The sequence below is a fragment of the Arachis duranensis genome, chromosome 4 (assembly GCF_000817695.3).
Source record: "Arachis duranensis cultivar V14167 chromosome 4, aradu.V14167.gnm2.J7QH, whole genome shotgun sequence".
NCBI classification, from domain to species: Eukaryota; Viridiplantae; Streptophyta; class Magnoliopsida; order Fabales; family Fabaceae; genus Arachis; species Arachis duranensis.
In genome coordinates this window covers 3,472,794-3,488,292 of record NC_029775.3, presented here as the reverse complement: position 1 = coordinate 3,488,292, position 15,499 = coordinate 3,472,794, and the positions used below count along the sequence as shown (strand labels likewise).

Sequence of the window (15,499 nt, the reverse complement as noted above, 5' to 3'; positions counted from 1 at the left end):
ATAATTCATTTGCATATACTCATCAGTGCCGAGCTACAATATATAGGTGCAACCACCATGTTAGGGTGATGACTACATTTTCAGCTCTCATGAGTCATGCATTTATCTAAACATGAACACTTAGGTTGGGGCTAATAGACACTCGTCAAAATGAAGAACACGAATGTAATTAAGAATAAGTCCAAAATTAGCTACTTTTTCAATTAGTAGTAGATTCCTTAGGTATACCACCAATATGTAAAAATCCCTGAACTTGTTTAATCATCTTTGACCATCCATGAATGTTTTAATTTATATTATATATAGATTCAGGATTTTTCATTCTTTTATGGTTTAATGTCGTAAAATTTGTTTTAATTATATAAAATATTTAAAATATTTTTTATTTTAATAAATAATAATATATATTATTTCTAAATTTATTTTAAGAATACATGCTAAGAATAAGGTTGGACACGTTGATGCGTGATGATATTTAGATCTGTCTAAGAGTGTTCGGAGTATAATTTTTTATGGGCAAATGACATATTTAAATAAATTCAATGAATCTCTTACCCAAATGTGCAAAACAGAAATATGTTAAGTGGTTGTGCAAATTCTAATATTATATAAATCGTGGGAGCCAACCACGGTTTACAATTTGAACATAAACCGTGGCTGGTAGGGACTGTTTCTGGAAGAAACAAAATGAGCATAAACCGTGGCTACCAACCACGGATTACCAAGGGAAAATTTAAGGCATAAACCGTGGGTAGCTACCACGGTTTATATGGATATTGGCTTTGAACGTAAAACTCTGTAGGCTCCCACAGTTTACGTTTATAATACTATGTGTGTGTTTGGATTTCAGTTTGCAAAAGTGAGTTTGCATAAAATTGATTTTACAAAATTGATTTTGATGAAAATTAAGTTTGTGTTAACGTGATTTATGTTTGTCAATATTTGTATCAAAATTGATTATAGCAAAATACAATGTAGTAAAAGATAGAAAAAAAAGAATTCATATGAACAAAAAATAATAAAAAATAGTATAGAAAATGATAAAAAAAACTCATATAAAAACATAACATCATAAATCATAACACTAAAAATTAAAATATGAAAATGAGTGCTAAAAATAATAAAAAATTAAAATATTCAATTTACTAGTGATTGAAACAAATCTGAATGATTTTAATGGAAAAAAAATGGAAGAAAGAACTGTGAAAAAGTAGAAAGAACTACACAGTGAAACTTATAGTTATTGGTATCCTTCTTATAGAAGAAAATAAAGGGTAAGGTTGGTAAAAAAAGAAAAAATTTTCTCACTTAATTTTCTAAAGGTAATCAACAACCATGAAAGTTGCCGAACATAAAAGTGAAACTTTCAAGAAGCTCAAACGCACTTCTTTCTTCACCAACGTGTTTGCCAAACACACCCTATATATACATAATCCGTGCTCATCTTCAGCGGATTATGTATATATAGTATTATAAACGTAAACCGTGGGAGCCTACAGGGTTTTACGTTCAAAGCCAATATCCATATAAACCGTGGTAGCTACCCACGGTTTATGCCTTAAATTTTTCCTTGGTAATCCGTGGTTGGTAGCCACGGTTTATGCTTATTTTGTTTCTTCCAGAAACCGTCCCTGTCAGCCACGGTTTATGTTCAAATTGTAAACCGTGGTTGGCTCCCACGGTTTATATAATATTAGAATTTGCACAACTACGTAACATATTTCTATTTTGCACATTTTGGTAAGGAATTCATTGATTTTATTTAAATATGTCATTTGCCCATTTTTTATCTTTATTAAGATACAGTTGGACATGACAGGCACACGTGTCAAATGAGTGAGGATGAATGACGTGTTCGAAATGTGTCTGACACGCGGACACGGTAACTCAACGAAGTATTCATGTTTTATACGGTAAAAGTGTAAGACACTAAAACTTTTACTTTTCAAAAGTACCTAACTTTTAAAAGCTATTTTTTTTGAAGTTATGACATTTATATTTTATATTTGGTAAATTAAATTAAAAATTATTTTTAATAAGTATAAGCAACAATAAGTACATTTGGTAAAGAATGATGCTACACATCCATATAACCATATAACCATATAACCAAGTTGGCCCAACACAAAAAAAAAAAAAAATCCAATACCATTAAATGAAACGTGAAATACACGCACCCAACACATACGAAATCGCTCTTACCCAACGCTTCTTCTCTCCCACGCTTCTTCTTCTTCTCTCGCGCTTTTCACGCTCGTTTACGTACGGAACGTCTTCTTTTTCTTCGCCTTCTTCTTTGCGTTCCTCCTTCTCCTCCTTCTCCTCCTTTTTCGCGTCCCTTCTTCTTCACATGTTTTCTTCTTATCGTCATTCTTTTGTTGTTGTTGCTACTGTATTTTTTTTGTCTTTTCCTCCTTCTCTCTCTGGTGAAGAAGCAATAGAAGGTGAGGAAGAAGAGTTTTGAATAGTGTAGAATGAACCGAACACAGTACTCATGGTGAACCGAACACAATACAATTATATAGTACTGAGTGAATGAACCCTGAATGCTAAACCCTAAACCCTAAATCCTAAACCCTGAACCCTACCGTAAACCCTAAACTCCTAAAACCATGAACCCTGAACCCTAAATTCTAAACCCCTAAACCTTAAACCCTAGACCCCTAAACCCTAAACCCTTAACCATGAACACAGTGAACCGAAATTAATACATGGGACAAACCAAAAGTTTGAAATACACTGAACCCTGAACCCATAAACCCTAAACCCTAAAATCCTAAATCCTGAAATCCTATCGTCATTCTTTTGTTGTTGTTGCTGCTGTGTTTTTTTGTCTTTTTCTCTTTCTCTCTATGGTGAAGAAGCAGTAGAAGGTGAGGAAGAAGAATTTTGAATAGTACAGAATGAACCGAACACAATACTCATGGTGAACCGAACACAGTACTCATAGTGAATCGAACACAATACAATTGTATAGTATTGAGTGAACGAAACATGATCCATTATATAAAATCAAATTCAAACAGCTTTCTGCAGAATGAACCGAGTACAGTACTTATGGTGAACCGAACATAGTACTCATGGTGAAACAATTGTATAGTACTGAGTGAACGAAACATAATCCATTATATAAAATCAAATTCAAATAACTCTGCCTACAATTTATATATTATCAATTCAATTCAATTCAATTTAGTACACCTCCGTCCATTTAATTCAATTCAAATTAGCAATTGCATTCCATTCAATTCGATTCAAAATTGAATAATCCAAACTTTGTCAGTTTGATTCATTTGAGAAGAGTAATCCAAATCGCTCTCCTTATTTGAAGTTGAGTCATTTATTATTTCGATTCAGAAGTGCAGATCGAAGAAGAAAACGAATAAGAATAGGAAGAAGATAAATGCAACGTAACCAAAGGAGAACGACGAAGGCAAATCAATAAGTAAGATTGCGAGCAGAGAAAAAGAAGAAGAAGAAGGAGGAGGTTTGCGTTGCAACAGAAGATTTACATTAAACAAAGCTTTAAGTTGCAGCACGTTATATATAGCGCGTGTATGACAAACGAATGAGGGGTGGGAGATGCGCGTGTGGAGGAAATTACTTGGTTAACAACCATGTAAAAAATACATGGATGTAGAGCTTTTTCGTTTGGTAAAATAATTTTTAAAATTTAAAATATTATAATAAATATTAATGTAAGAAGTAAATTTGAATATTAATTAATATACAAAGTTATATTAGATTTTTTAATTTTGATAAGTCAACTTTAAAAAATTTATCTTAAATGCTTACATAAATACATAAATTTTTTGATTTACCAAATATAAAACAAAATATTTATGTTTTCGAAAAATATAAATACATATTCAAAAAATTTTATTAAAATAAGCCTAAGTAGCACAATGACCACCACAGAAAACAATAAATAATCATTGAACATTATTAACAACTTGAAACTTTCACATTATGAATAGAATCTGAAATTCAATATGATACAGTAAAATATTAAATATTAACAATTATTTATTTTTATATTTTTAAATTAAATATTAATTTTAAATTATTTTTGGTAAACTAAACAACAAAAAATATAATAGAACGAAAATTTAAGATTTAATGAGTTCAAAGTCAAATTACCATTTTAATGTAACAAACAATTTATCAAAATATAGTTCACCATTAACTTAAATTACTATTGATGGTAATAATGGTACTATAATTACATAAACGGAAATGTTGATTTCACATCACATGATATGATGGCATAAATATAGAATACGAAATTGAAAAAATAAAAATAAAAAAAGAAATAAAAGAAGAAATAAAATAACTAAAAGAAGACACTAACGATACGCAACTGGTTCTTCAGCTGCACTTGTTCTTCTTCTTCTTCAACCTCTTCACCCACCATTTGGCGGTGATCTCACTTTCCACAACCCCACTTCACAAGTTCCAATTTTGCGATCAACCCAGAATCTGAATTCGAGTTTTGTACGATGAGGGGCCACGATTGGATCAACACTTGTCTCCCCGACGAGCTGGTGGTCGAGATCTTCCGGCGACTCGACTCTAAGCGGAGCAGAGACGCTTGCTCACTCGTCTCCATCCGGATCGGCGCCACTGGCTCGCCGGACCTGTTCGTGCACCTTCTCTCCACCCGCTTCTCCAACGTCACCAATGTCCACATCGACGAGCGACTCTCCATCTCCCTCCCCGTTCACCTCGTGAGTGTTCAAAACCCCAAACTGAAGTTTATCGTTCTAACTTCTATCGAACGGAATTGGTGCGAAAGCTTTGATTTTGGGGGGTAAAAGAACTGAATTTGTATTAAATCATTAAACTACATTAGTCCCTTGAAATAAAACTTGCTGCATAGTTCGTAACAATTACAAATATTTAGTCTCTTTTAAGGCTATGTGTGGTAAGTGTCAACAGAAAATACAAACTACAAAGGATGTGTTTGGTAAGGATTATGTTGGAGACTAACTTATTTGAGTTGGTGATGAAATTAGAAGTTTAAGCTCTATTTTGATGTTTTGGGATTTGGATATGAGCTTGTCTGTGTTTGGTTTTCAGCAGGGGAGAAGAAGGGGGGTGGAGAATTCTTCGGCTTCTTCCCTGAAGCTGAATTATCTGAATGTCAATAATGGGTCCGAGGAGGGTGATCTTGATTCCCTTTGTTTGTCTGATGTTGGCTTGGCTGCTCTTGGGGATGGCTTTCCGAAGCTTGAGAAGTTGAGCTTAATCTGGTGTTCTAATGTAACTAGTGATGGATTAGCATCACTAGCTCAGAAATGCAGTTCTTTGAAGGCCTTGGATTTGCAGGTATTGAACCATTTATTCAATGTTTATCTTGCTCGATACGCATGGTGGCTATGTTTATAGTGCAGTCTCAATCAAATTGCAGTGTAAGTCCATGTATTATGAAGAAATCGGTGATGTCCATGATTTACCCATTCGCTGTATTTCATTTCCATGAGGATAGCCTGTTTTGCCGTTTAGAATTGGCACAGCTGACTTTTATGTGTGCCCATACATATACATATTAGAAATGAAAACTAAGCTTTGAGGGCCCGAAGGGCTCTCAATCAGTCGTTTATGTCTTCTATTGAACTGCCAGCTGAACATAATATGTTCCATGGACATTAGAACTTAGGGCAACAACACTTATTTTCTCTATCAATACATTCTTTGGCTTGCCACTCTATCTATCTACATCTTCAGTTCTACAACTTAAATGGCATAACAATGTATATTTTTAGTTATAATTACTGGAAATTTCCTTTAGGGTTGTTATGTTGGAGATCAAGGACTTTCTGCTGTTGGGCAGTGTTGCAAGCAGCTTGAGGATTTGAATCTTCGTTTCTGTGAAGGCTTGACTGATAAGGGTTTGATTGAATTAGCCTTAGGTGTGGGAAAATCACTAAAATCTCTTGGTGTGGCTGCTTGTGCCAAAATAACTGACTCTTCAATGGAAGCTGTTGGATCACACTGCATATCCCTTGAGACTTTGTCGTTGGATTCCGAGTTCATCCACAATCAGGGGGTGCTTGCTGTGGCTGAAGGATGTCCACAATTGAAAGTTCTAAAGCTGCAATGTATTAATGTTACTGACGATGCCTTGGAAGCTGTAGGTGCTAGTTGTTTGTCTCTGGAGTTGTTGGCCCTCTATAGTTTTCAGAGATTTACCGATAAGTGAGCCTGCCCTCTTACAATTGCTTTTTTCTATATTTTACTTCATTTGGCGACTATGGTTGAATTATCACAAATTCACAATGCTCAATCCTCTTTCTTAGAATATACTATGAGATGCATTATTATTACTACACATTCTTTTATTTTGTAATGACTTGATCAACATTTTTAGGGCTAATTAATTTAAATGGGGCTGTTCATCAATTTTTTTCTCTATTGACATTTAACATATTAATATATGATGTTGATACTGTTGAAGCAGCACATTTAATGAGATAAGGCTTGGCTATATTGTTTATTTAGTTCCATTTGCATGACCCTTAAGGGCTGCATACATTGGCACAACCTTTCCTCATGTCTCCAATTGTTAAATTTGGATTCTGCCAAGAATTCTATCATTTTTTTCCTGCTTTAGTCAGTAATCTCCTTTCTTTGAATAATGGTTAATTTCAGGGGTTTGTGTGCCATCGGTAATGGATGCAAGAAGTTAAGGAATCTGACACTAAGTGACTGTTATTTCCTAAGTGACAAGGGTTTGGAATCAATTGCTACCGGATGCAAGGAACTTACACATCTTGAAATCAATGGATGCCACAACATTGGAACTTTAGGGATAGAATCCGTTGGAAGATCTTGCCAGTATGTTTCTATCCAAGCTAAATTTTGTAATGCATGGACTGGCATGTATGTGTATGTAAAATAAGGAATGAAATAACCATTCAATAAAGAAGCAACATAAGGAAGCAGGAGACACATGTTTAGCCTCTTAATCTTTACATTTGGTCAAGGTTTTTGTTTCATGATGTATTTTTCGTCTGTGGTGCTAATCCCGGCTTTCTATTGGCAGACGTCTTACTGAGTTGTCATTACTTTACTGTCAAAGAATTGGCGATGTTGGTCTTCTTCAGGTTGGAGAAGGATGCAAGTTCCTGCAAGCTCTTCACCTGGTAGATTGCTCAAACCTTGGGGATGCTGCTATGCGTGGTATAGCTATTGGCTGCAGCAATTTGAAGAAACTTCATATCCGTCGCTGTTATGAGGTACCTCATCTGCATGCCTGTTTGGTTTACCATGTCAAAAGGAGATCTCTGCTAGAACTTATTATACATACGAAGTAAAGTAGTAAATCTGCTTTCAAGTGGTCTAATTTGAAGCAGGCTTGTGCATTTCTCTCTTTCTCCTTATTGTTTGTGCTTTCTTTACCCTTTATTAGATTGGGACCAAGGGGATTGTTGCTGTTGGTGAGCACTGTAAGTCACTAACCGATCTTAGCATTCGATTCTGTGACAGGTAAAACCTTATTCACGCCCCCACCTCTCCATTGAAATCATCCGTTACATGCGTTATACATCTTTTCGTCTGTAGTTCCTTTTCAAATTGATTAGCATTCTGAAGAATATTTTTAGTCGGTATTGTTCGTCACAGATGATGCATAACTTAAACTCTTCATTAAATTACCAGGGTTGGGGATGAGGCCCTTATTGCTATAGCAGACGGATGTTCCCTTCATTATCTGAATGTCAGTGGTTGCCACCAAATTGGAGATGCCGGAGTGATAGCCATTGCAAGGGGTTGCCCTCAACTCTGTTATTTAGACGTCAGCGTACTGCAGGTTCATATTCGGATCTCTCCTTTTAATGACGAAACAGTTTGCAGACTTTAATTGTATATATGAATGAGTTCAAGATTTCATGCATTTAAGGATATCTTTAAGTGCTGAACTGGTCATCTTTCTTACGATTATTGCAGAATTTAGGTGATTTAGCAATGGCGGAGTTGGGAGAAAACTGTCCATTGCTGAAAGAAATAGTGCTGTCGCACTGCCGTCAAATAACAGATGTCGGTCTCGCCCATCTCGTAAAGAGGTGCACCATGCTGGAGTCATGCCACATGGTTTATTGCTCCGGTATAACCTCGGCTGGAGTAGCCACCGTGGTTTCTAGCTGCCCCAACATAAAAAAGGTACTGGTTGAGAAGTGGAAGGTTAGCCAGCGGACCAAGCGGCGAGCCGGCTCCATCATTTCCTACTTGTGTGTAGACCTTTAAGACCAGCTCGCCTCGCCTTGCCTCGCCTTCCGTATATACCCGTACCCCAAGCTGTGCAAACTTATTTTCGGTTGGTCTGTGAATGTAGATATAGGTGCTGCATTTGAAAATTTGAGCAATAGTATAGTGTGCATGGTTGTATATGTTTCAAGTTTAATTAAACTGAACTTTTGTTTTCTTAGAAGATGGATTTTTATTCTTTCTGGGAACAAATTCTCAATAACTTGACTTATATAGATGCATATAGTTTAAGATATACTATGAATAAAATTCTAAGTTTGATAATATTATATCATCTTGTGCGGTTTAAATTAGATCAAATCAGATCAATTTAAATTATACGTAATTCATTTGATTTGTTGAAAATATAGAATTTAGTCTAATTTGCTGTGATTGAAACACATACATGCATGATGCACCATATAGCACCCCTATCCTCTTCTAGAGAAAAAAGAAAAACACAAAACTCTTGAGGATTGTCTCTGACTTGCTCTCTAAGACTAAGGAATGAAACATGTTGAAGATTGAAAGAAATGAAATGTCATTCGTCAAAGAAGTGTTTGGAAGATGAATACAAGTCATAAGGAGCCCAAAGGTGGTCAATGGAGCATGGCTTCCTAGAATCCAACCTCAACCATGGCTTCCCCTTGCCACTCCAATGCAGCAAGCTAATGCGACCAGGGTGCAAGCTCCTGCATTTTCCTTCAAAGTTGTCACCACCTAACCCATGTTGGTTCCACCTATGATCCACCCCTTTGATGTTCCCTGCCAATACCAACAAAAATGGTGGAAGAGAACCCAAATGGTATATCCTCTTTTCCTGCTTTTGCACTCTCATCCACCCTTCTACCTTGTCTGTGTATCCCTCTCTCCTCCATTTTTCTATGTCCATCACCATCACCCCTGTGTTGAAGTAACATGCCTTCTTCCCTTCAAATGTTTTCGACAACTCCGGATCCTTCCAGAACTCCTCCGTAAAATACGTAGTGAAGTTTGCATTGCAGTATTCCGGTGCTGCCACCACTTTTTCTTCCATGTCTACGTTCCACAGCTTGGCTATGTCGTCCACTACAATGAGGTCTGAATCTAGGTATATCACGCGTCCAATGTCGTCTGGAAGCGCGTCCGCAAGGTATATACGCGCGTAATTCAACGGTTGGTCCAAGGCTTGTCGAACGGACTTTGATATCTTGTCACTGACTCTCTCCGAATCGAAGAGGTAGATCTTGAAATCGAGGTAAGGGAAGGTGGATTTGATGGCCATTGTAAGTTCTTCAGTGTCGTGCGCTGCAAGGAAGTGGAAATGGACATCCTCCGGGCAGCCAGAGTGCTGTAATATGGAGAATATGGCGGCCATGGTGCCACGCACATAGTTAACATCCAGAGTCATAGCTACGTTAATAGGATCGTTTTTATTTGATCCACACTCCTTATCATTCCAAAAGGCAGGAGCCTCTCGGAATGGAGGGACCTTACATGAAGGGAGACGAATAATATTGCCCAAACGAATAGCTTCTGTTGCGTAAAAGTAATTATTATAGTTAAGAGAAAGAAAGAAGAGGGACAGGATACCTCGGAGTGCATGAGAATACGTGAAACTCCGGAAGGTCATCCTGTCCTATATTTTTCAGATTTGAATGTGGGTGCTAATGATGTTTTTTGTTTTTTGTTTTTTTCTTTCCCCTTTAGTTGAGTTAAGAAAATCTAGTTCGGTTTAGAGAGCTAGAGAGAATATAGGAAAAAGAATGGTGAAGAGAATACAAAGGGAGGTGGTGAAATTGAAGAATATGAGGTTGTGGTGTGAGTTATGGATTTTGGTGTGTTCCCAAATTTTTAAGGAAGAGAGAAACTGTCGGAACTTTTATTAGTTTCTTGCTATGACACCAATTTGGTTACATACATTTTTAGATTAATAAACTACTAAACTAAATTTCCTTCTATATATAACCATGTTTTTTACTTTTTAGTTTGTGTTTCTAATTACATAACTATATATTTTTCACAAAAACCGACTTCGCTAACTAAAAATAAATATATAAAGAATTAGTAGCTTAAATTTCATTTGTAAGTTTGTTAATTGAAACAAATTAAATTATAGGATTCAATAATGAGATGCTTGATTTAATAATTAATAAGTCATTGATATATAACACAGGTTGAATTTTTTTCGGCATTCATTATCAGCAAGTTCAACTGAAATTATCAATTAAAGAGGTTTAAATATACTATATATATATATAAACCAACAATTTAATAATTAGCTTACTAGTCTGTGTAATATTTTATAGAAAAAATTTCAAATGTACCAAAAACATTTATGTTTAATTTATTTTAACCGTTGATTTTAATTAATATATATTATATATATTTTTTATAATTTAGATTCACGATTAAAACAATTGGAACACCGGTACATTTAAAACTCTTCTTATTTTATATATGTAAGCGAATAATATTGTTTTATAACAGTTGTAAGAATATATACCATTACTAATAATCAATATTCTAATTTAAAAACTAGTTCAATTGGTCCAACCGTTTTCTTGTTCACCTCGTTGTAAGAATGCAACACAACCACAATAATATAAGATATCGATTGTATGTAGCAAACAAAGTGTTATTAGCATGAAATATATTGATACAAATAGTTAAGTAACGTAGAAAACCGTTAAATTAGAAAGGAGAAAAAATGTTAGAAATAAAACTGTAAATTTNNNCATCATAGATTTACTGTTTATGAGATAATATATTTTGAATTTTAACATTGCATGTGTGTTGCACATGATTCTTTTTTTAATTATTCGATAATTGACAGGTAACCTGGTTAACTATATTTCAATGCTTTATATGAAAAAGATGCATGAAATGATGAAATCCCTTAAAGCCCAACTATATATTATTAGGTTGTTGTTTTTGTTCAAGAGGTAGACAAGTTCAAATTAATAAAGAGGTACCCAAGGTTTTTTGCTCGAGAAATGGATAACTTAAAGCCCAACTATTATGGCCCTAAAGAAAAAAAGGCATGCACTATATCGGACAAACTATATATAAAAAAAGAGACTAGTTGGATTGGTTTAGTGGTTAGCTCACTAGTCCGCTTATACAAGTGTTAGGGTTTTGAATCCCGCTTTATGTATGCAGCAACCTATTGGCCAGTAACAAATCCTTAAATAGAGTTCAAATCCGCAACAAATTAGTCATTGACCAATCAGACTAGAGAATATTGTAAAAAACCGAAAAGAATAAAAAAATAAAAAATAAAAATTTGCCAACCTTGAAAATATATCATACATAATATATCACATTATTGTCACTTAAATTGCACAAGAAATTAATACATATTTTTTACAAATGAACTTATCAAACAAGCTTGCAAATAATATCTCACTTAATATTTGTGAATGATTTATTTTTATTCTGTAAATTAAACCTACAAAGAGACAAGTGCAAAATGTAATGGTGGTTCTGGAGAATTTTTGCAAAAGTATATGGAATAAAGATTAATGTAAAAAAATCTAAAGCGTTTTGCTTCAAAAATGTCTCTGCAACAAGGAAAGAGATATTCACTTGGGTGTCTGTGTCCTCCATAAGATTTGTCCAAGATTTGGGCAAGTATCTTGGAATTATCCTTAACCATTCTAGAATGACCCGTTCAATTTTCAATTGTGTCCTGGATAAGATTCGGGATAGACTAGAAAACTGGAAAGGAAATTGGCTCAACCGAACAGGTAGACTCTACTTGGTTAATTCCGTTGCAGCCGCTGTTTCCACGAACCATATACAGATCTCTATTTTTTTCTAAAGGAGTCATCAATAAACTAGAGTTTATGATGAGGAATTTTCCTTTAATAGGACAAGCTAATGGAAGATAATTGAATCTTATTAGTTGGAAAGTGTTAGTTGTTCCAAAAAAATATAAAATTTTGGGGATTAAAAATTTTTATTGTGCAAATATTGCTCTTCCTAAAAAACTACTTTGGACATTTTTTCATCATCCAACTAAATTATGGGTCCAATTGTTGAATGTCAAATATCGATCATCTCAAGATGACTGTTTTTGTTGTCATAGGAACAAGGACTCTCACATTTAGAAGAGTCTTTGCAAGACTTGGAAAGTGTTGAAGGATGTGTTTACTTGGCATATCGGGATTTTGAATTATTTTTTTTTATTTTCTAGTTGGAGGAGAGAAAGATAGTTATCTAATGAGATAGATTATGTTCACTTTTCTGATTCGAACCTCCAGATACAATATATATGATCAGTTAGTAGGTGGTATTTAGAAACTCTTTATTTTTCTCTATCTCAAAATCTGAAAAGTAACATTCTTTCTTATAATCCAGATGTACAAACGGGTCTGGAAGTGAGTTAGAATTGGTATGGGACTGCATCAAAAGTCTATGACTCACACAATGGTTACTTGTAGTTGTATAAGCAGCTTTTTAGTTGAGAATAGTGGAGAAATTGGCTTTGGTTTTAGTGCCAACTTATTTTAAAAAATACAATTTTTTGGTTTGACTGTGTCTTAGGGAGGCTCTTCCAACTGCAAGCTTTTGTTTTAGAAGAGGGATGTCGTTATCGAATATATATCGAAGATGTCTTTTTAGTCATGAATTGGTTTTATATTATACTTGAGATTGTCTGAAAGCTCAAATTGTATGGCACAGGTTGGATATTTCTTGTCATTCTTTAGATTTGAAGAACTGGTTCTTGTATCATAGTAGAGAGCATCCGTTCAAGTTCTTTTCGAGACTTTGGTGGATATGGCGAGAAAGAAATAATGACATTTTTAATTTTCATGAGACTTGGCATTCAAAAAAAATGATTTGTCTAGTTTTAGCTTCAAAAATAGAGCTTATAAGTGTTTTTGAATTATAACGTATGTTTCTCCCCCTATATTCTAAGTGGTTCTTGGAACCCTCCTTCATCTATAGGTACTTTTAAGATTAATTGTGATGCTAATTATTCTAGTTTTGATGATAGTACTGTTTTACTTGCGTTATCAGATATTCTAATGGGTGTTAGTAAATGGGGTGTTTAGGAATGATTGAGAGTATTGTATTTTTCAAGAAAAATTATTTGCTATTTGGAGAGGTTATCTCTTAACTTGTGATGTGGATCAACGAGATGTTATTTAATTTGTGAGACGGATTGTATGGAGGCATTTAATCTTGTTACTAATCATTAAGATAATTTTGGGTTTATTGATCTGTTGGTGCTCAAAATAAAGAATATCATGCATTGAAATTGGCGAGTTAACTTTCGTTTGATTATAAGAGATGCAAACACAGAGGGACACTATGACAAAAATGACGATAAGGTTACAACTCAATCAAATAATTTTCTTATTTTTTATTTAACTTATTTAAGTAAAAAAAAACTTGCATCTAATATTATTTCCGATCCTCAAAACCCATAGGCATCAATTCTTTGGCCATGTTTGTTTATAGAGACACAAAATCATATTTGAGAAATGAGATATAATCAGAAATATTATATCTAAAGACATTAAATTAGTGTATTTTATGTCCATCTTGACAGAAAAGACACATAAATATTAACAAAAAACGTAACTTATTTTTGTTAATTTTTCATAATTATATTTTTTATTATTATATTTTTCTTCTCAAATTTTTTGAATGAAAAAAAATGAGAATAAATTGAATTTTCATAATTTGTTCTAATTTATCACTAAATAGAATATAAGAACATTAAATTTTGTATTTCTGTCATTCGTGTCATGTTTTCAGTGTCTTATCTTCTCCTATTTTCAAAAACAAATGCAGCCTTTTTGTTCCATATATGTAGAGTAATTACCCAAATCAGTCCCCAAGGATTTTAAAATAGAACATTTTAGTCCAAAAAAAATTAATACATAGATCAATCCCCAAGATTTTATTCCGGCAGACAAATCAATCTCCAGTCAAAAGAAACATGTATTTAATATAAATTCAAATTAAAATATTTTTATTTAATACATATTTTTTAATACAAACATATTTTTTTAATTAATAAATTTATCATTATTTTTGTCTAAAAAATATAGTACAATATTATTGTACAATTAATAATAATAATTATTATTTTATTTTATTTTATTTTTGGACAGAGAATTGTTATGTCTAACAGAAAAAAATATTGAAAATTGATTTGTATATTAATTTTTTTTGGGAAATAAAATGTTCATTTTTAAAATTTTTGGATACTGATATGGATAATTAATCATATATATATATATATATATGTATATATATAAAGGGAATGAAGTAAATTACGATCCTATCCTCTTAATGTGATGCATAAATGCTAATTGTGTAAATACAAGTCACATGAGAAACTAGCAAATGATTATTAACTTCAGCTGCTACATTCTGAGATGTTGAAACTCAAAATGTATTCAATAATGTTAAATGTAAAGGCTAAACTTTTCTATTTTTATTTTTATTTTTAAAAAATGTTAGCTTAGAAAGGAGAGCCTTCTAATCCTGGCTAATTAATGATGGGCAAGAGTGTCATTTGAATAGGTTAAATTAGCTGAATAATTTTTATTATCCATACCTTCAAATTAAATTAAAACCATTGTTAAAATATAATCCTAAGTGTGTGTGTGAGCCCAGCAAGATACAAGTATAATTTTACTTCACGTTCTGCATATGTAACCTACTCATAACATAACATATCAACATTATGATTATTATTTATTATATATAACATCTCCTAATCTCATCATTAGTACCAATCCTTACAGACATAGCTATAAACAATTATTATTATTATGAATTGACATTACTAGAAGATTCTTGTCCCCCCACAGATTTACTATTCATCAATTATTCATTAGCCCATTTCATTATTAATTATATTTTATATAGCATAATAATAAAGATTAATTCCTTAACCCTACCTTAAGTTTGAGACACACAGAATCTTAGCATGGAAAAAGGTTCACCAATTAAATTAATTAAGCCCATGGCTTCTAACTCTTGCCTTGCATGCATGCATGTTGAGATTTGAGACCGAGGGTTTTAATTAAATGATTAGGAGTTCAATAAATTAAAAATTTAATTACCCTATTGCTCCTTACTTAGTATAAAAAATATTAGAATTAATTGAATATTTTTTTATAAATTAAAAATATTCATAATTAAAAAATTAATTAGATCTTTAAGTGCATATATTTTAAGAGAAATATTTTGTTAATTTTAGTTTTGACATGAAAATGACTTAATTACAAAATTAAAAATAATATAAAGATCT

At 33.2% G+C, this 15,499-nt stretch overlaps 2 protein-coding genes across 2 annotated transcripts; one reads left to right on the top strand and one right to left on the bottom strand.

Annotated features, from left to right (window-relative positions):
- The first annotated feature begins 4,332 nt into the window (after nt 1–4,332).
- LOC107482685 (F-box/LRR-repeat protein 4) lies at nt 4,333–8,531 on the top strand. Its single transcript, XM_016103215.3, has 8 exons — nt 4,333–4,727; nt 5,080–5,328; nt 5,792–6,198; nt 6,652–6,837; nt 7,046–7,238; nt 7,412–7,488; nt 7,660–7,810; nt 7,948–8,531. Exons 1-8 carry the CDS (start codon nt 4,500–4,502, stop codon nt 8,242–8,244), a joined length of 1,788 nt encoding a protein of 595 aa, XP_015958701.1. The 5' UTR covers nt 4,333–4,499; the 3' UTR covers nt 8,245–8,531.
- Nucleotides 8,532–8,668: 137 nt separating this feature from the next.
- Nucleotides 8,669–9,856, bottom strand: LOC107482563 (probable galacturonosyltransferase-like 4). The gene has a single exon (XM_016103095.3). The coding sequence runs from the start codon at nt 9,854–9,856 to the stop codon at nt 8,786–8,788; it is 1,071 nt and encodes a 356-aa protein (XP_015958581.1). The 3' UTR covers nt 8,669–8,785.
- Between the last annotated feature and the right edge of the window lie 5,643 nt (nt 9,857–15,499).